Here is a 20,789-nt window from a genome sequence, read left to right as displayed (position 1 = left end):
AGAAAAAAATCATATCCCTCAGAGAAAATTTCTGAGTGGCAGGTTGAGATTAACATCATAAAATTGAATTTGTGCTGCAAACCTTTGATGTAATCAGCAGCTGGGAGATGGTGTTGCCCTTACTGTGCTCCTTCTGATTGTGGTGAATTATTGTGTGGAATGAAATAAGTGTTTCTTGTGTCACTCGTTCAAGAAATACAAACAAGGTATTACCAGGTGCTTCTTGCTAGTTAAAATGGGTTGTATCGATTGCTGGTCCCAGTGCCCTGCTCCCTTGGACTACAGGAGCAGGACATCTCCATCCCCAGGGAGGTGGGGGTGTCACTGAGCAGTGACTCCAGCCCTTTCGGGTGTAGCCCAACAGGTTTTGAGGAAAGTCTTGTCACATCTTAAAGTGGACTACCAGAGGTGGTATGCAACATCTTTAAGGAGAGTACGTTTATATCATAAAATAGAGGAAGTTGTGAAAGCAGGCTAGAAAGGACCAGTAGACTGCAAAGCTACTTTCAAGAAAAATTATTAGCCTTTTACTAAGAGTAAAACCAATATTGATAGAACTTTATTTTCTTGTGTAGAAACTTGAGAGAATTTGTCAGACAAAACCAAAAAACAGACAGGAACAGGAGAAGGAGATACGTTAGAAACACAAAAACCATATGAATTGATAATGAAAAAAATTTAGGTTCAACCTAAATTTTACTTCCTAAGGTTTCCTTTACTACAAGGATGAATATAATGGTGTTTACATGGGGAGAACTTACTGAATCCAACGCAAACAGCTAAATTCTGCTGGTATCTTAATATTTTCAGGACCACAAGCAAATTTCTGCAATGTTTTGTTTTGGTTTGTGCCTGCATTGATTGTCAGACATTTAACTGGACTTTTAAGAAAGTGGTCTTCTATTGACAGTTTGGAATGTGTAGGAAACATGAAATAAGTATGGCTATAAATTAAAAAATGTTGGTTTGGCAGGTTAACCGTTACCTGTAAAGAGATACTGTGTTGTAAGAAGTCTTTCTCCTTCTATAAATAAACTATAAATTTGCATTTGGTAGTTTTTTTATGGATTATAGTGATGAGAAAGAATGTTGTCACAACCAGCATTTTAGAAGATGAGTTATTTGAGATTAGGTCCCTAGGGGGAGCTTAGCTCCTCATTTTAAGAACTTTGGTGTATATATATTTATCAGAAGTGTTATTTCTTAATTCATTTAAAGATCAAGGTATGTATTTCCTTTATCAAGAAACATTCTTACAACTAAAGCTAATAGTTTAACATCTTGAGGCTGTGTCATACAGTAAAGCTTCCTTCAGGCTTTTGAGCAAGCACTGGAAATGCAAGGACCAGTAGGGAATATGTGCCACAGTCTTCAGTGGGGCAAAACCAGAACCCAGATTTCTCACTTCAGATCACTGTGAGTGCATGGGTGTGCAAACTCCTGAGACCTCAACCACTCTGCCCTTTTAACCCTTCATGTTCTCAGGCCACTGGCTTTAAGGTTATAAATTTTATTTTGAGAAAATGCAGCTCAGGGAAGGGATGTGTTCTGAGGTTAAGCAGTAATTATGTAGTGGTGATTGGAAGGTCTGAGATGAGCCCTATAGAGAAGCTAACAATAGTTTCATCATGTTTTAAGGTCAGTAGAGGAGTCAAAGTCAAGATGCACTTAGTATATATGGGGAAAGAATATGTTAAGTTACGATGGAACTGATTCTTTGTGGTATAATCTGACCTTTTTCATTCTCGTCAGTTCATGACCAGACCTAGTCAAAAAAGCTGAGTGATGAGGAAAAGACCTTGCATAAATATGTGCTTAGTAAGGCATTTAAGGTCAGACCTTTGGCTTTCTGGCCTCTTAAATCTTTTGATTAGAGTTTTAAATATGTCATGGCTCCTGTAGAATAAGAGGTAGTGTACTCAGCTTTCCAAATTAAGCTTTAGTACTACACAAATGGTCCAAAATTACTAAAGTAGTACAGCTAAAGTCCTTGAAGCTGTGAAAATGTGGATGATATTCCAGCTTTGGTTTTTGGCTTGATTTCAGTGTGAAAAGGAACTAGAGACAGAATGGCAGAGATGGAACCAAGTTAGTGGTGGGATAGGCTGGTATGGTTTTAACTAAAACCAGAGCTTTTCAGAAATGAGATAGCACTCTGGCAGTTTGGTTATAAGGGCAGCACAAATAAGCTTATTAGGCTGTAAGCAGGGAAAAATGGGCACTGAGGACTGAGAAATGTGATTTCAAGTGGAATTATGGGTTAATACTGCAAATAAGACATGCTTGAGTGGGCAGAGCTGGAGGAATTTGACACGTGCTGATAAGCTACATGCAGCTTGATATGCCTTGGGCAATATTTGACTTTGTGAAAACAGCTTTTACCTTTTTAAAAGGAACAGTCTGATAAATATCCGTTGATTTTATTTCAAAAAAGTTTATGTGCTATCAGTATCACTAAAAAATTTGGTAAAGCTAAGTATTTTCAGGTAGAATATATCCATGTGGATATGCTGTATTTCTAGTGAAGTCATGCTACACTAAGAAGCAAAGGTTTAAGTCAAACTGCTTGTGCATCATAATGTCTTAATCCAAAAAATCAAGAAGCAAGTGGAGAAAAATGTTAAGGACTGTATTAATACAAAAATTCATATACTTTTTGCTTTCCTTCTCTTGGGCTTCAGTTGTAATGTAAAGGAAAACATACAAAATCTTCTCGTAACATTTCAGTCTAAATTGATTCTCTTACAACCAGTGTTTTGTCAGTAGCAATAGTTTTTTATTCCTGTTACTCATGAGTAACTAAACTGTCTGCAGATAGATCATCTTCACATCAGCAATTTCTATCAGTTTGTTTTCTTTTTAACATCTGTTGATTTGAGTTCTCTGTTACTCATCACTTTATCAGCAGTAGGTCTTTGGCTAAGAATATTGAGCTTGATTCTATGCTTCCATTATAAGAAAACATAATTTATGACTTAATATTCAATGCAGTACAAACCTTAATTGTGCTTCCTTGTGGTGTTTTATACTAATTGAGCACTCCCATGGTACAAGTATAAATAACTACATGATATGCAGGCAAATGCATTTTAAAGATGCAGGATTTGGCTTATCAAACTCTTTTGGTAGCCTTCCTTTTATAAGCCCTATGAAAATGACATCCTTTTCTAGTTTACCTGATAAGTAAAAACATGTCGTTAAAGGTTGTCCAGAACAGCTTTTATTTCAGGGCATAAAATGCAAAGGAAGAGGATTTCAGTATTCACCAGTAATTTCATATGACCGGAGATTTAAAAAAAAAAAGTTTTAGAAAAGTCAGATTCTAATGCTGGGAACAATAACAAGTCTCAGTACTTCTACATATCCACAAAGAGTCTTTAAATAAAACTGAGATTTAGCCTAATGAACTCATGACCTCAATTTTTTCTTAGATTCTTCTTCCTCTGCCCTCAGTCCATTAAGATTGTATGGCAAGACCTCATCGCTCTGGCATACCAGTCTTTTTTCTCATAGCTGGCTCCTTTATCTCATTTTCTTGTCAGGAAGCAAGACCATTTCTTTAGTTCTGTGTTACTTAAGGCTTTTAGTAATAGTCATGATGATATCTTGTCTGCATCCCTGCTTTCAGCTGCTGTTGTGCTGGGTTACAGTTTCTCTAAGGATAATTTAGAAGGCTGCTTCTGTGCTCCATTTCTGTCCTGTGGTCTCTTCTGAATTATCACAGGAACTGCTCTTCATGTTGCTTCTCATCATTCCTGTGTTACTTCCTTTGACTCACTGTTACTGGCTGTCATGCATTTTGTTCTGCCCACTTCCTGTCTCTCCTCACAAAAGTTCAGCTTTACTGTCATGTTTTTTGACAGTTCTCCCAGCTGCACTGCTCTAGCATCTTTCATTCTGAACATCTTTCCCAAGGATGTGCAAAGGGTTCCAGCGTCTCTTCTTTCTCCAGGACAAATTGGAGCACGCCTTCTCAGAAAGGTGGATTTTGCTTAGTTCTTGCAAAGTGGTCATTCTGAAGAATGTCTTCAATTGTATTATTGTTGTCTGGATTAAAAGTAAAATAAATATTTTAACTGTTCTTTACAAAAGTAGTGTATGTCACCTAAGTGACCTTAGACAATGGTGAATCTGAAACAGCTTAAAACCTGTTTCTTCTTGTTCGTTGACATTTGAGAATAATGTATATGCTGACATATACAAAAAATTTTGACATCATTCAATCTGTCAGCTGTTGTCAATCTGTCTATTGCCTGGCTGGTTGGAGTCAAAACTGCCCTCAGACCGATGGACAACTCCATTAAATCAATTTTTTGCAGTGGGGAAAAATCTATTAGATGATAATTTTTTTTGGACAAGGAACTCGTGTCTTGAGCAACAGAGAGAGTCTGTTCCCTGTTTCTCAGCTTGCAACTCTGCTGCCACCTTTATTTTCGTTCTTGTCTCTAGGAGATGCAACAGAATGGTTGGAAATGCAGTGCTTTGCCATCTCGGGCCTCATTTTTCTCTTCCTCTCTGACCTGTCACCAGCTCTCTCCTTTGGCCATATTATCTTTCTTTCGCCTTATCCTCCTGGAAACCACAGAGTCTTTATTGACATCCTGCTCCTGTGCCATCTCTGCTCCAGCAGTTGGCTACTGCTGGCTGGAGGGAACAGGGGAGGTGTGTGTTCCACCAGCCACATTTAGGCAGAACAATGTGAGCCCATCTGAGCTAAGCCAGGCTGTGTGGGGCAGCTTGCCGTTCTTGTTGCTGATGTTTCAGTATTCTGATAGTACTGGTCCCTGAAATTATTAGTGTCATGTTGGCAACAGCAAAGAAATGTTTCAATGCCACATCAGCTTCTTACAGCAATATTTTATAGCTTCCCTTTCCAGATGTTGATTAAATTCCTCCCTTCTTAGGTTTTTTTTTTTCCTTGTGTTTAATCTTTCTTAATCATCATGACTTGTTTGTTTTCAGGTGTTGACCATGAAGACACTGGTACCGGCTGTGGCTGTGTGGGGGAGAACAGCTCCCTCTCACAGCATCACTGCTGTTATGATCACAGATGACCAGCAGACCATAGTTACAGGAAGCCAAGAAGGACAAATTTGTCTCTGGAATCTTTCATCAGACTTACAGGTTTGTGTCCATTGTGCTACAGTTTGCCAGATAGACAGACCGGAGTTTCATGTTTTATTATTGGTAATAGCATTATCTAGATTTGCACTTATTCAGATGAATTTTTCAAGATAGTGTGATAATTGTTATAGGAAACTCATGAAACAGAAAGTAAAACGCCTATATAAGTAACCTGTTACTTGCAAACTTCAGAGAATTTTTCATAGATTAGCATGACTTTTGAATTATAAAGTGAGACCGTGTGCTCTGAGTAATGACAGCAAGTAAATACATAAAATTATCATGATTCCTATCTTGTGAAGGTTTTTCTTTTGTAAATTAATTCCCGATCATGACTTGTCATTTAAAGAAAAAGTATCTACTTATAAAACCAAATCTGTCTACAGTGAGAGAAGCAGAAAGATGAAACTTCTATTTTTTATGTAATTAAGATGCAAATTATTTCTTTGATTATTTAATATTTATTTTACTGAGACTGGAGCAGAGTGAAAATGGTTCCTGATTTTTTTATTCTGTGTTTCCAGAACTATGGTCTTTTTTTATGTTAATTGTTCCACTTGTATTCAAACACAGCCTGAAAGTTTGCACTTTTATAAGGCTTCCTTTCCCAATTAAAACACTTGCATGCAGTGATGATAACCAGAGAGGTTATTTATACATTGGTATGAAACACGTTTAAGAGCTTTGGTTGATCAGTGGCACTTCACTGTGCCACTTTTGGTGCATGCTGTAGGGTGAAGGCAGGAGTAGTTCTGCACATTGCCTATTTTATAACATTTGATGTTCCATATGTTCTTCAGAAGATGAATGCAACGAATACAAAAGCTTAGCTTTATGCTAATCTGCATAAAAATTCATCCACATTTTTGTTTGCACTCTAGAAATATGACTGGAGAAGATAAGAATATGAAGCAGGTTGATAATAATATATATCTACAAGTAATATTCTCTTGGTTTTAGATACCCTTAGTTTATACAGAAGTTGTTTAAGATAAATCATTATATTATTCTCCTAGATTTCATCTAAAGAAATTCTCTTTGGCCATACCGCTTCCATAACTTGTCTGGCAAAAGCAAGAGAGTTTGAGAAACAGCCATATGTAGTAAGTGCTACTGAAAATGGGTAGGTAACTAAATATTCAATTATTCATTTCTCAAATCATGCAATGTCAAGTGTAGGTCAGATTATGCATTTGCAAAAATGTTTCAATCTACTTCCATGACATTAAAATGTTAGCAGCTACTTAGAATAGACTACATTGTTAATATCCATAGTTCATGAGCTCATCCCATGGACAGCAGAAAGCTTTGGCAGATTCACATATTCTCTTAGTTGACATAAAAAAAGGAGTTAACCAAAGGAGTTGGCTAGCCCCTCTTCAAAGGGAAATTGATGGGTTATTGGAGGGCACCAGCAAGTTCAACAGCATTTGAATATCATGGTATTTTTCTTTGTTTCTTCCTGAACTCAGTCTTGAGAACTAAACCAGTAAAAGAGGCTAATGTGCTCTGATCTGGTTTATGGTTCCTCAGTCAGTATGTATGGAAACACAGAATGGACTGAATTGAAAGCATATGTGCTCCTTTTCTGTCTTTAAATGTGCAATGCTCTTTTGGAGAACATCCTTTCAGAGGGCCATGATCTTGCAGCTTTTCTGCTATTTGTTTATTATGACATTGTCTGTCACTTGAGTCAAACTACTTCCCGCATTTCTGCTAGGTTACACTTAAGAATATTTGATAAGCTTTTCAGCTGGGCTCTGAAGACCTTCTTTTTAGGATTTCGTCTGTTAAAAATAGTCAGGGCTAGCTGTTTACTTTCTTATGGGCTTTCTTAAGCAATTTTGTCTGTTTAATTAGATCCCCCTCTTTTTTTGGGGGTTTATCTTTTTGAATTAGAAGGGCAGCTCCGTTAAAACGGCTTTCCTGTCAACTGAAGAGTACCTGTCAACTGTCCTTCAGCCTGTACCTTACAGCCCCTTAAGGCTGCTGGTTTCTCACTGAGTAGCTTATTTATCCTTTCCAGCTGCTAGGATTTTCATTCAGTCATGAGTATGCAAAAAAGGGATAACCTGCAAAAAAATTTCTTGATCTTGAAAGATTACCTGTCCAGTGAGACAGTCTAGTGATAAATGCTACTGTTTGTTTTGTTTATGCAGAGAGGGTGAGAAATCTACAGAACCAATTCTGTATTGCCTTCTACAGTTCTGCTCAAGGGTTCTGAGATGAAACTGCTTTTCAACCCAGTTTTGAAGGTCTGTTAGAGCAGTACTGCTTCCAGATCATACTGGGAGCAAAGATATTGTATTTCCAAGAAAGCTGGGGTGGAAAGTGTTAAGAACCAAATGAGGAAATTGCTATAGATATACCATACAGATATGTTTGCATCCTTAAGATTTTATCTCTGAAGGGATCACTGAGTTGTTTGGAATGTGTGTAGGTAGGATTGAATTGTCTTCTGGCCCATTTAAGTGCTCACTTTCACCAAATTACTGCTGACTTCTCATCTGTATTACATAAGGGCAAAGCATCCATCACTGATCCCTTTAAGGTTGCAGCATGAAGTTGAGATAATTACAAATAGGAAGCCTTGTCTTCAGGAGATGGAGGATTTGCCAAACTGCATTTTCTGGCTTGTGAATAATTCACTTCTGCCATTTTCAAGCTTCAGTCTCCTCATGTGGATGGAAGGAATTGCATAGAAGATGATGCTATGATAATCTTCACTGTTCCACTCCAGATTTTCAGAGTTTCTATAACCTACTAATCCCAAAAGAATGAGCATTGAACATTATTTTTTGTACTCCTAATATGGAAGTTTGTAAGTGAATCTAATGATTCATAAGTTCTCATTGATGTCCTGTAAATGACAAACCTTGAAAGAAAGCCCTTAAGAAAGTCTTAAAACATGTGCTGTATGGAGTGTGTGATATTGCTCACTCCTTAGTAGTACACACAGTAAATTCAATACATCATCCCGAAGCTGAAGTTATATTCTCACATTCTGATCTCATTTGTGCTTGTAAGTATGTATCTATCACAGTAATGTACATAAAGCAGTAAAGTTCTGATATAAACAAGGAGAAAATAGTTGCTCTGAAATGCTTAACAAACAGTGTAAAGCTTTAACTTAAGTTCTGACTTTGGATCTACTACCTTTGACACTGCTATTGCTCAGCTGAAAAATATTAAGAAATAATACTTTGAGTTTAACATAAAATGGGAAAGTAGGTTAATATATAAATCACTAAGTAGTATTTCTTATATAATAAGATACTCTTCCCAATGTATTCTTTAAGTTTCAATAGAGAAAATGTCTTACAATGTCACGTCAGAATAAATTTAATGAATGTTTCAGTTCTGGAAGTAATGTTTGTCTTTTTAACAAAATCTGAAAGCATCAAAGTTTAACATTCAGTTGCTGAACTGTGGTAGCATATCTCATACGGCCTCATTTACAACATTAAATTTGATTGTCTCTTGTAATCCAGTCCCACTGCATGCTGAATAATGTGTAGATAAGGAAGGTGTGCCAAAGTGTCTTTCTCAAACAACCTTTAATGCGCCCAAGTGTAGCTGTAGTGTTGCACAGGTACTCAGGTGCTTGAGTGTATTGAGAGCAGATTTCGGGAACAGCCTCATGATGGCACTGTTTCTTCTTAACAAACGTTGTTCCTCAGGAACTGAAGTCTGATGTGGGAGAAGATGCATAATGCTTCTCGAAACGTGTGGTTTAAGTTCAGTGAAATGAATCATTTTCAGGAGGATGTAGTTCCAGTGACAGATAGTTACAGTGACATGTTGACGAGCTGTAATGTCAGTATACCTGCAATTTGTTGTAGACCAGAGTTGGTCTTAAAGTCAGGTTGGTTGCAAGGCAGTAGGGTGTAATTACCAAAACAAAAAGAAACAGATAGTGTATGTCATCCCCTCCTAATGACTACATTTTCTTACCCAGCAATCTGTAACAAAAAGCCTTATAAATGACCAGGCTGCACTTAAATACAGCACTAAAGAAAAACTTGGTGGCATAAAATTATTCCAGCCAATTGAGTGGAAATGACAGAGAATAATATGAAGTTATCTTTGGCAGGGAGATGTGTGTTTGGAATGTCACTAGTGGACAGTGCATTGAGAACGCAAAGCTTCCTTATAGGCATACAGCAATCCATGTAAGTATAGCAACTTTTCATGGGGTCTCTGTTCATTACAAGACTTTTGCTTTATTAACATGATATTTTTCAGAAACAGTTCTACATATATAGCTTGTAACATAGGAGAAAAGACCCTGTCACAATATAAGTAGTTTTTGTCTCTTCTTCCGTTTTGTTTCTTCTCAGGAAAGAATTAAGACTTTTAAGTTTCTCTGAATTCCTTAACCAATTCAGACTGATTACTTTTAAGCTGCAAATATCTGAAATGCAGTATTGATTAACTTAGTGTAAGTGCATCAGGTAGCCAAGTGAAATGGTCTTAATCTTTGCTCTTGTCTTGTTAAAATTGTATGGAAGCTTCGAGTTTGTTATGGCTTTTTCATGGCATTTTTAAGTGCAAGTAATCTGGCCAAACATTGTGAGACAATCTGCTGAAAGACATATTTTTAAACTTTTGAATGGTTTTGATGCTGAACTCTTGATCTCCAAAAGACTTCGCTCCATTTTCAAAAATACACTTTCATTCATTGCAGAACTTTAGGACAAATCCCTTATTTTCAGAGACTTTCAATATTGCTTCAGATAATTTCATGTGTCTGGTTGAAATTGTATCTAGGTAAAATAAGTACCTAGATTTTGGAGTGTGGCAGAGTTTGACATACACATGTGAGTAAGACTGAGGGGCTCAACATTTATGGATTTGATTCTGGGACATGGCTTTTTTCTGGATGTGTTAGTAGAGGAGAAGCTCAGGGCTCCTGTGTTAATTACAATGCTGTTTTTCTTCAGTGAGGAAGTCTAGGGTAGAACTAAGGCTCCAAATGATGGCCACCTGAGCCTTCATGTAACTCCAAAGCACAGCCAATTTGGAATTCAAAATTTTTGAAGCTTCCAGAAGAAAAATGTTTTCCTGACACTGCTTTGGTTGATATGAGGAGTTCAAACACAGTTGTTAATTGTAAAGGGAAGAGGAAAAAGCTTGGACATATTGCCAACAAAAATTATGGAAGACAAACTTCTTAATTTTTTATATATATATGTGTGTGTATAAAAACATAAATTAAGAATTTTTCTATACTTTTATTTGTGCATGTGCTTATAGCATATATATTTCTTAAGTGAATATATGTACACAAATAAAACAATGCTTAAATTATAATCTGAGCTGCAGTATGACCTGCTATGTTCTAGTGCTTAATTAGGTATTAATAGATGAAATTACAGATGAATTCTAGGCAAATCTGGCCTAGCTGATTAGCTGACAATCTGTACATATTTTTTGTGAAGATCAGAGGCAGAATATTCATTCTTATTCTTCAAATAGGTGAAGCAAATTCTTGTAGAAAATAGGTACTTCCTTTGTTTTAGTAGTGAGCTAAACCTAAATGTGGCTAATAATTGTTTTTGTTCAAAAATTTGTGCAAGATAGCTACTAAAGGAAAATAGGAACATCTAACAGGAAAAGTTTCTTAGGAAAAAGTAGGTATTGCTAGGAGGGGAAATTATTCTTAAAATGCAGCCTTCAGATAGTTATAATAAAATGCGTTTTTCTGTGTGTGTGTGTTTTGTAGTAGATTTTTTTCTTGTTATTCCATGGGGGATGGTTGCTTGTGCTGTAGTTAATGTTTGGTTTTAATTCAACTACTAACCTCTCTGCTCTACTAGGTTCCTTTTGTTCAGTGTAGATGATTTAGCTATGAATGGCAGATGTCAAATAGTGTAAACTGAATATTTGCCATTTGAAATGAAATTTGACACCAGGGTCAACATTTAAACATTTGCAGATCTTAACTAGTGTGGAATTTTCTCAGAGGAATTACTAAAAATCTTCTGTATCAAGCCTAATTTAATGGTAACAGTAATTGTAAAATTTAAGCATTTCTGCCTCTGTTTATTCACAATATATGTAGTACTATTCATCCTATTTCCAGTTATTTATACTACTTTTATTTTAATACTTGTTAGTTGACTGAAAAAACGAGAATTATTATATAAGCAAAACTGTACAGAAAATTTGTAAATGGGGTGCAGTTTTTTTGGGTTGTCTGATATTTTTGTCTGACTACATGAGTGTTCCCTTTATTTTAAGGTGGCTGCTTATGGATTTATAGAAATTGTTTACAATTGCAGCTAGAGATGCAATGCAGGTGTCCTTGCACATATAAAAAAACCTAGGAAAAAAGAAATCCTCAAAGTCACTCTGTCTCTGTTCCTTTGCTTTGTGTCTGTTTTTTTCCTTTATGTGATTGCTGAGAGAATCTTCTGAACACTAGGGCATTTAATGTCAGAATGAGGAATATCCTATGGAGTAGTAAACTCTCAAACTTCTTAGCAATTTATAGGAAAATTAACACCTGACTTTCTTCCAAAAATTAGAAAAATCCTAATATTTAGGAAGGACAGTTGCTGCTTTCAGTCTGAAGCATCTTTTACTAAGCTCTGTGCCTTGCTAGTGTCACTAGCAATATTGTGTACGGTTTCACAAATGCTGTTGATTTTTTAGTGATAAGTGTTGATTATGACATGTTCAGTGTGAAAAATCTGCATGCCATTTGTGTATCTCTGTGTGCTGACTCTCTGCTTTCCATTTGGACAGTATTACCATTGCTCATTCCGAATGACAGGTGAAGGTTGGCTTCTTTGTTGTGGAGAATATCAAGATGTTCTTATTATTGATGCTAAAACTTTGGGAGTTCTTCACACTTTATCATCATCTCAGTCTTCTGATTGGATAAATTGTATGTGTATTGTACACTCTGCAAGAATTCAAGGTATATGTTATACATGTATTTATGTAGGCAAATCAAATTGTGATAAAATATTTCTGTACAGATGATATGTTCCTTCTTCATTTAATTTGAAATTGTTTCACAGAGATGTTACCTAGATGTTAATGTTTCATTGACAGCAAAAAAGGTGTTTTTAAGGCTCCTAATATTGGTTCTGTTTTATTTTAAATGTTTTTTGGAGAAAGAAACACCATCTATACTGGCTGTAAACAGCTCATTTCTTATATTGAAGTATGAATAAGTTTTGTAATATCAGAGAAATTAAAGGCACAATACCACAGTTCTGTGCCTTCTGTTAATACATTATTCACTGTTTGCTTTCACGTTTTGTGTTTCTGTATATAATTTACTTTTATTTTTTGTGTAAAACTGATATGTCCTCGAAGCAGTGTCCTGCAGAATCCTTGTTTTAGTGCTGAATATTTAGTGCTGTTTGAATTTGGCTTCAAGTTGACTATCTCATTGTTAACTTTTCACAGAAGACTCTTTGGTTGCAGTGTCTGTAGCTGGAGTTCTCAAAGTGTGGGACCTGTCTTCATCTCTGAATAATATTCAGGTCAGTGTTAACATGAATGTTCTCAAGTAAGGGCTACATTGAAGCAAAATGTGAATAAATTTAAATCTTCTGGATATTTATTAAATAGATTTCATTACTTTTGTTACAAAATTCTGAAAACACATCTTCATAGCATTATTTAAAATTGGGCCATTGGACAGCTCTTGCTTTGACAACTGCACTACCTTTTGGCCAGGCTTCTTTTCTTCATATTCCAGGATGCCTAAATTGCAATGCTTTCCTGCTATCCTGATAAAGCCTTTGATCCCCTTCACTCTGTCCTTTAAACTCAAAGCTCTTCTATATTGTCCTTTGTGCTCTCTTTTCACCCATGTTACTCTCTTCAAAATGGTTCTTTAGATTTTGTTTTCCTCAGTCTGCTTTTCACAGTGCTGTCTTCACTTGGAAAAGACTCTTCCTGTGTCAAGTGTCCTATTTTTCTATCTTTAAGCCCACTTACTCTCTTTCGTATTAATATTCTCAGCAGCTGTCACCTTTCCATGAACAAGTGCTAGAACTGGGATGCAATTTTTGTGTTTTAATTAATACTCTAAAAGCTGGATTCACAAAGGGTCTTCAACAGTGAGACAGAAATGGCAAAATATCAGCAGACTTGACTGAACGTTGGTAACTCGTCACTGCCTGGCTTGACAAAGTGCAGGGTGTGGGCAATGCTCCTTGTTCATGGGTAGAATCAGGCCCTTGAGGAGAGTCTGTCAAATCTGACGCCATCCTGGTGTTTCTGACTTATCTGTGGTGTTTTGGGGTGGGTGCATCTTTTCAACATTCCTAGAGCAAGCCCCACTGCCATGTTGTAAAAATTCTGAGGACTCTACTGATTACAGATGTCAGAGGAACATATGGTGTGGTGCAGTCTTTTTACTGCCTGGGGCCACCTTTTGTGGAGGGATTGCTGCAGAGTTCGTAACAATCTGGCTAAATTCTAAAGAGCAGTATTTTAATAAATATTGTTGGATTTACTTGGAATTAACTGAAGCTGCAAAATGTAAGAAAATGGCTATTAGTTTTACAGCCATGATTGCAAGCATATATATCCCTTCTCTGTGAGGTTTTGAGACTGTTGGTGTCTTAAAAAACAGAAAACATCCATTTTAAGTGATTTAATTAATAATTAATATAATTCCAATAGAATAATTTCAAGCGTGATGACTTTAGTATGTCTGATATTCCCACAAAAATTGTGAAAATACATACACTGTTTTTAACAGTACATTTAGCAATACAAAGCTAAGAAAATTAATTACTTTTACACTACCTTTAAAGGTGTTAAGAGCAAACAAGACATATGGTAACACCAGCATCTCAGATTGTCCTGGTTTCAACAAGAATGAATAGGAAAGTGTAATATTCATCGGCTTTTCTGAATCCAATGCTCTTTTCATAGGTTGTTGTAGCTATTTTTTATTTTTTTAACACACTGAACGTTTACATTATTCTGTTTACTTATTAGTTGTGAACCCTGTTGTCTTTCTATTGTTAATTAAGAATTGTATGTTGCTTTGAATTTTGAAAGTCTTAACAGAAAGTAATTAAAATATAATATATTTTAAATATTGTTTCTTTCCTAAAAGCTTAGATATCTGAAACAAATTTTATAGTTTTTTTCCCCTCTGTGCTGTCAAGGAGAAACAAAGTGTGTGCGAGAAGGAATCAAAGTCTCTGGACTGTATGAATTGCCAAGCAGTAAGATTTTGTACTTACACGGAAAGGCTCCTTCTAGTTGTGTCCTCCATGTGCTGGCAGGTACATTTTTTAGCATTATACTTTCTTGATAATGTTGAAAAATCTAATATGATTTTTACAGGTAGATATTTGTTTTTCTCCCTGGGTTAAAGGAAGTGTTCACAAATAGATATAATTATGCCTGCAACACCTCTTTGCTTATCTTAACTGTGTGAAAGAGATGAAGCTTTTATTTTTTATAAATGTATTTCCACTTTGAAAGTTTAACACCAAATTGTCTGGATAGAAGGGGGTTTTAAGTATTAGACAGTTTTAGAGCACTGAGTGCATTATTGTCCACTCCACAGTGCATTTGAAAGGGAGACAAAGATTAAAAAACCCTGTTTAAGTATGACAGAAGTACTCACAGTTGGCAAGTCCTCAGCAGCCAGGGACCTTTGTTTGTTAATAGAAGCAGCAAAACTAAAGCCCCTAGGCTATATTGCTTTTTCTTGTAACTATAATAAAGTAACTAAAATTTAAAAAGAAATTACTAACAGTTTTAGAGAAAGCACCATATATTTAAACTGAAATTTACTGTAAAAATTCTGTAGTTTTCTTTAACAGTGCTACAAAATTTCTCCTACACTAATCACTCAGTATTATTTTGACATATAGCTGATATATACCTGATCATACACCTGATTCCAACATCTCTGTGGGGACAGGAATGGGTCAAAAAATTTCACCTGGGTGAATTTCGAATAATGTAGTTGTAGACTATGCTTGAGATGTCTCTTGGGCTACTTAAATTCTGTACAAAAGCATTTTTAGAGTGTAGAATGGATAGGGTATTTTATGGAAAAATATCTGTAACATGCATTGTTTCCTAATAATTTCTATAATGAGGCTATAACACCCTAATGCTACTTTTTGGTTGTTTGGGGTTTTTTTAACAGTAATTTTCTTTAACTTTGAGTTATATGGTTTAACTCTAACTTGACTTTCGTTAATTATCAAAACATATTAGGCTTTAAAAATAGTTGTTCAACTATGAAGAATTGAACTCGTGTTCTACTTACAGATCCACTGCCCAAACCCACTTTAGATTGAAATGAATGTGTCAATGCTATTTAAACAAATAGTATTTTGTTGTTTTTTTGAACTTAGGTCTATGATTATTGTGATTTCTCCTTGCTTTGTACTGAGTTCTGTAAGAGTGGTCAGTGCTTTGCTGGTGGGGAAGTGCTGGCAGCTTACAGACTTATCATCTGGACAGAAGATGGCCACAGTTACATCTACCAGCTGCTAAACAGGTGGGCTCAGATGGGAAATTCACACAAAAAGTTCAGGTATAAGATGAACTTTTGGAGGGTTACTATGGAAAATCTCTGCATGTTGCAAATGATCAAAAACCAGAACAAAACCACTTTGGCACTCAAAGATTTACCCTGAGTTTGACAGCCCTCAGTCTTTGTTTGACACAGCAGGGGACATAGGAATAAGATTAGCCATGTAGAACTTGGGCAGCTGGTGCTGAGATTTCAAAAAGTCTCCTGTAATTACTTACTTGGTTACCTTTAATTGAACTTGTGAATCTTGGATGTTACTGTTCTGCTTTCTGAAAAAATTACGTTCTAAAGCTTGTATGTTTAAAATTTATTTTTTAATTATGCAGTGGCCTTTCTAAAAGCATGTACCCTGCTGATGGGAAGGTGCTAAAGGAAACAGTTTATCCTCATTTACTCAGCTTTACTGGTATGAAGGAAAATAAGGTAAACTCATAAAGATTTGAAAGTTTATTTATTGTCTTTTTGCAATTACCTGAATAATCCCAGAAAATTGAAGAATTCATCAACAGATTTAATTGTTCTATAAAAAAAAATGAGTAATATTTATTCCTTCATTTTAAAGTTGTAACTTAGAAACTTGGAGATTCTCATAACTTATTTTGTTTTTGATTTTGACTATATTTAGGTTTTTTATCCAGTTGAAAAATGCCTTTATCTTCTGCTATAGATTGGTTGTTGTGTTTTTTCTCTAATTTTGCAAAAAGAAAAATATTTTTATAATAAAGATGTGGTTTAAAATATTTTTAGAATTTCTACTTTCAAATCTATCAAAATTAACAAAAATAAATAATAAAAACTCCCAACAAATAAAACCATGCCATAAAACCAAAATCAAGAAAGGAAACCCATGAGCAAAATTTAAACAAGTTACTTCTTGTTTTATTGAAGAATATATGCAGGTTTCAATGTGATTGCATAAATAGATTGTGTGTCCACCTGAAATTGAAGGGATCTAATTCTAACATTTTGTCCAGAATATGGCTGGTTTGAGCTTTCAGAGGCATAATCACACACAGAACTTTCTTAGACTGTGAGCAGACTGATGTACATAATGTGTATAAAATGATACATGTGACTCTCTTGAGAACCGTGGTCTTAGCTTGAGGAAGCCTCTAATTTTAAGAAAAGAGGAAGCTGAAAAAGTAGGTGATCTCTATACTTTTGAGAATACATAATCAGCAGAACATGTCTCACCAAATTGTAACAAAAGTTACTGCGTAGACAAGGTATCTCAAATGGACCCGACTGTGCTGGAGAACGTAAATATTCACTCACTTGTTATGCAGTGCTTTGTGTAACTACAAAGGAAACTGAGTTGATTTGAAAGGTAGAACATTTATTGTAATTAGGAAGCTGGGCAATGGGGGGCAGGAAAGATATGTGGTAGGAAAGGTAGGTAGGTTTTTGCACTTCTTACTTGGGCTAAAAATGAACCAGAGCATAGAATGAATTATTTTGTGTAGCTTTGATTCTGGGTTTTTTTGCTATGTCTGATTGCTAATGCTGTTAATGAAGTTGTAATTGTTGGAAGATGTGGATTTAATTCCTGCCTGAAACTGCATTAGTTCGAGTGTTTGTCTGACAGCTCAAGCAGGTTGTTAAGCAGCTTCTGATGATATGCAACAGAAACATATTTGTATTTGTAGCTGACTAGAAACACTGTTAAATATATACTTGTGTGAGGTTTTCTAGTGTTCTTTCTTTCTGTTGACAAGTGTAGGCCCTTAAAAAGCGTTCTTGTTGCATAATCCTGTGAAGCCTGACAGATTTATTTTTCAATTAAGGAAAACAGCATAAACCATTCAGCTTTTCTCCAAGTGCTGTGATCTAAAAATCAGATAGGAAAACTGCTGAAGGATGCCAAAAGGTTGGCAAAGGTGAGGGAAAAGAAACAGCCAAAACACATGGCTTAGCAAAAAATAGGGTTACAGTGGTGGTATGAAGTTCACATGTACTTCCCCCCAAATATATGATTCTTTAAAATATTGACCTGCTCTTTTTTAATATTTGCCTTACTGCCTGAATAGTTTTTTTCTAGCAGATTTGTCAGACAACCAAATCCCTTGTGTGATGATCTGTTTTGAACTCCATTTTGAAGCTATAAATGGAACCATTTTACAGGACAGTTAATTATTTTGGAACTGACTCTCAAACTTCATTGTTGTAAATAAGTATATCCAACAGGTGAGGTAGTTGTAGAAAGTGATAAGCTTTCTCCTGAGCCTCCTTTTTTTCCCTAGAGTGAACAACCCCAGCTCCTCGAGCTGCTTCTTATCAGAATTTTGCTCCACACTCTTCAGCAGCTTTGCTACTCTTTGGAAATGCTCCACAACCTCATAACATAATGATGGTATTATAGACTGTTACCTATGTAAAAGCATAATTCTTACCTTTCATTATTTGTAGTTATGTTAGCTGTGATTACTGGAGCTTTACTGAATTTGTTTTGATTCAAATATTATCAGTATTTCACTGCATTGTTTTTTCAGCCTGGCCTTGGTCCTTATGCTGGTGAAACTATAAACCTGGGGGGAGATGTCCCAGTCTACTTTTGCATTTAGGATGTAGGTTTAGCCAAGTGTACTTGTAAAGCAGAGGTGATCCTTGGAAGGTTTGTACCAGCCAGAGTAGACTTGGTCTGAGCAGGATTTAGTGGCAGATAAGGAATCAGCTGTGGTTTGTTTTGTATTTTTACAGTTTTTGATGAAAAAACCCTTTACAATTAATTATTATATTATTTTATCAGTTTTCTTTCAGATTACTGGTTTACTGTTCTTTTTCAGAGTCTTCCTTTTGTCATGGGCTTCATGAATGAAAGAAAGGAGCCTTTCTACAAGGTTCTTTATTCTGGTGAAGCTTCAGGACGGATCACTTTGTGGCATGTTCCCGATGTTCCTGTGTCAACGCTTGATGGTTCTCCGAAAGGTTTGGGCACTTTTGGCACCTTGCTACCATCTTTTTCATTATGTCTTGGAGTCAATTTCCATGAAAATCTAAATTCTCATAAAAAACTTATTACACTAAAAAGTGATACTCATTTAATCATTGTGTGGTGATTGCCTGTAGTTAGGAGGAATAGCAACTGCTGACTTTCCAACCCTAGACTGCAAAAAGGATAATTTAAGGGAAGTGATCAAGAGATGAAAAAGTGTGTTTGTTTAGTTTGTTTTGTATATTTTGTTTTGCATTAATAAAAAAGGCCTCCCGCCCCACTCTCTAGAGATCCCAATTACAACCGTGTGGACTCTTCAGGATAATTTTGATAAGCATCGTTCCATGTCAGAGGGCATTATTGATCAACTTTGTGGATCTGAAGATGGATTTGGAAATGCAGTTGTCAGTTCCTCTGTGTACATACCTGGTCTTGATAGGCTTGTATGCGGATGTGAAAATGGGAAAATTTTTGTAACATTAGGTTTAAAAACTGCAAGAGCAAGACTTTTAGAAAACATATCTTTTCTTAAAGGTAAGTTTTAAAAATTTGTTCAGATTCATCTCAGTCAAGCACACATGACTTCATATTTCTGGCATCCCTTCTAGTCATCCCTGTAAAAATTCTCTGAAAAGTAGGGCTGGTGGTCAGGAGTGGAATGAGGAAAATGGTAGATTGTGATGATCTTTCTCTTTCCATATCTGATCTGTTGGATCACAGCTTAGTACTACCAAGGTGCTTTCCATTAGTAGGAAAATGGGAATGGCTTGGGATTAGTTATGCCCTAGAAGTGAGATATGTGGCATGTCACTATATTGGCAGTTTTCTTTTTTATTTGTTCTCTAAAAGATCATTCCACTGAAGGGAACATAAAGGGTACATCTCAGTAGTGAAGCTCAGAGTGTAGACCTTTGTTCTCTCTTTTAGAACAGGTCCAAAATTCTTTGATCCCATGTAAAGGTTGGTTATATTTATCCTGATTTTCAGGAAATGTGCTATAAGATATGGAACTCTTATTCTTAAAGAGCAAAAATAATTCATGTACCATCTTGTTTCAGATAATTTACCTTATAAAGTTTTGAATGGTCACAGTAGCAGAGTCACTTGCTTACTTTATCCACATGACCAATCAATGAGATTTGATCCAAGCTGGCTGTTATCAGGGGGTCAGGATTCTGTCGTGATCTGCTGGGATATATTTGCTGGAGGAATCCTACACCAGTTTAATCTGCAGTCTGGTGCAGTGACAGAGCTCTTGAGACCCCCAGAACACTACAGAGTAAGTGAAAACATAATAAATGTCTCAAACAAAAAAATAAATCTCTATATACACATCTGTGCGTGTATATATATTTATATACAAGAGAAAATAAAAAGAAAACACTGTCTGGCAATACTTTAGCCCACACCATTTTAAGATATTGTACTTTCACTTAATTTTTGTCTTTGAAAGTTCCTTTTAATTGTAGGGACATGAATTCTTGAGTTTGTGACATATTAAATTGAAGCTCTTAACATTCTATTCACCATTTTTATTATGATGATGATCAACTTATATGTCAATCTGATTAACTCCTCCTCCTGAAAATTAAAGAATGTACTCAGTAAGGCTAGGAGCTTGAACATAGTATTTTAATCTTCTCTATTGCTCTAAAATATGTATACTTCATTTTGGCCCCTGAAATATCTTTTTGGTCCTTTATGTGTATGTTTTTGCATTTTATAATCAGAACAATTTAAAGGTTTTTCCTAATTAATTGAATTTTAAAGTTAATTCTGTACATTACTGTACAGAATGTTTTATGTAACTTTTGAACCTTATATTCTCTGGGGCTGGGATTTCCATTTTTCCTCTTAGCCTGCAAACACATAATTGATACTAATGAATGACTCACAGTTCACTTACATGCCAAAATTAGGTAGTGAAAAAATGGTTTGCAATAACCAAGTTTTTAATATTTGTAGGGCTCCTTTTCATCTTAATTCTTAAAACTGAGTAGGATTTAATGCCTGTCTGGCTGCTGCTTCAGCATTGTTTAAAGAGCTGAATTGCTCTGTAGGGGAATTCCTGTGTGTCACCAAAAATTACCTGCAGGGAAGGAAGGCTTTGCAGTATCAGATCCATACAATATGAAATTATTTTCATAACTTAGTTTGTTTTATTAGAAATAAGTTACCTTTGGCTTTTGTTTTTAGACC

The 20,789-nt window shown here is 35.7% G+C and overlaps 1 protein-coding gene across 9 annotated transcripts in view; it reads left to right on the top strand.

The window, feature by feature from the left end:
- The window catches only part of WDR72 (WD repeat domain 72), a 103,514-nt gene that overhangs the window by 3,369 nt on the left and 79,356 nt on the right, over window positions 1–20,789 (top strand). For 4 of the 9 annotated variants that reach the window (XM_086848907.1, XM_023934038.2, XM_086848909.1 and 1 more), the window contains exons 3-13: window positions 4,963–5,124; window positions 6,141–6,247; window positions 9,218–9,296; window positions 11,875–12,049; window positions 12,547–12,623; window positions 14,268–14,387; window positions 15,477–15,622; window positions 15,985–16,081; window positions 18,442–18,583; window positions 18,879–19,124; window positions 19,649–19,869. In XM_086848907.1, coding sequence (XP_086705033.1) covers window positions 4,972–5,124; window positions 6,141–6,247; window positions 9,218–9,296; window positions 11,875–12,049; window positions 12,547–12,623; window positions 14,268–14,387; window positions 15,477–15,622; window positions 15,985–16,081; window positions 18,442–18,583; window positions 18,879–19,124; window positions 19,649–19,869 — 1,563 coding nt within the window. In that variant the 5' untranslated portion in view covers window positions 4,963–4,971. Of the gene's footprint in view, window positions 1–4,962; window positions 5,125–6,140; window positions 6,248–7,292; window positions 7,380–8,059; window positions 8,147–9,217; window positions 9,297–11,874; window positions 12,050–12,546; window positions 12,624–14,267; window positions 14,388–15,476; window positions 15,623–15,984; window positions 16,082–18,441; window positions 18,584–18,878; window positions 19,125–19,648; window positions 19,870–20,789 lie in introns of those variants that run through there. The other 5 variants (XM_023934043.2, XM_086848912.1, XM_023934039.2 and 2 more) reach the window with 4 other exon arrangements.

Source organism: Cyanistes caeruleus, chromosome 13, assembly GCF_971803275.1.
Source record: "Cyanistes caeruleus chromosome 13, bCyaCae1.hap1.1, whole genome shotgun sequence".
In the NCBI taxonomy this organism is placed as follows: domain Eukaryota; kingdom Metazoa; phylum Chordata; class Aves; order Passeriformes; family Paridae; genus Cyanistes; species Cyanistes caeruleus.
Note: the sequence above shows the minus strand (reverse complement) of the source record. Positions and strands in the feature narration are given on the sequence as shown.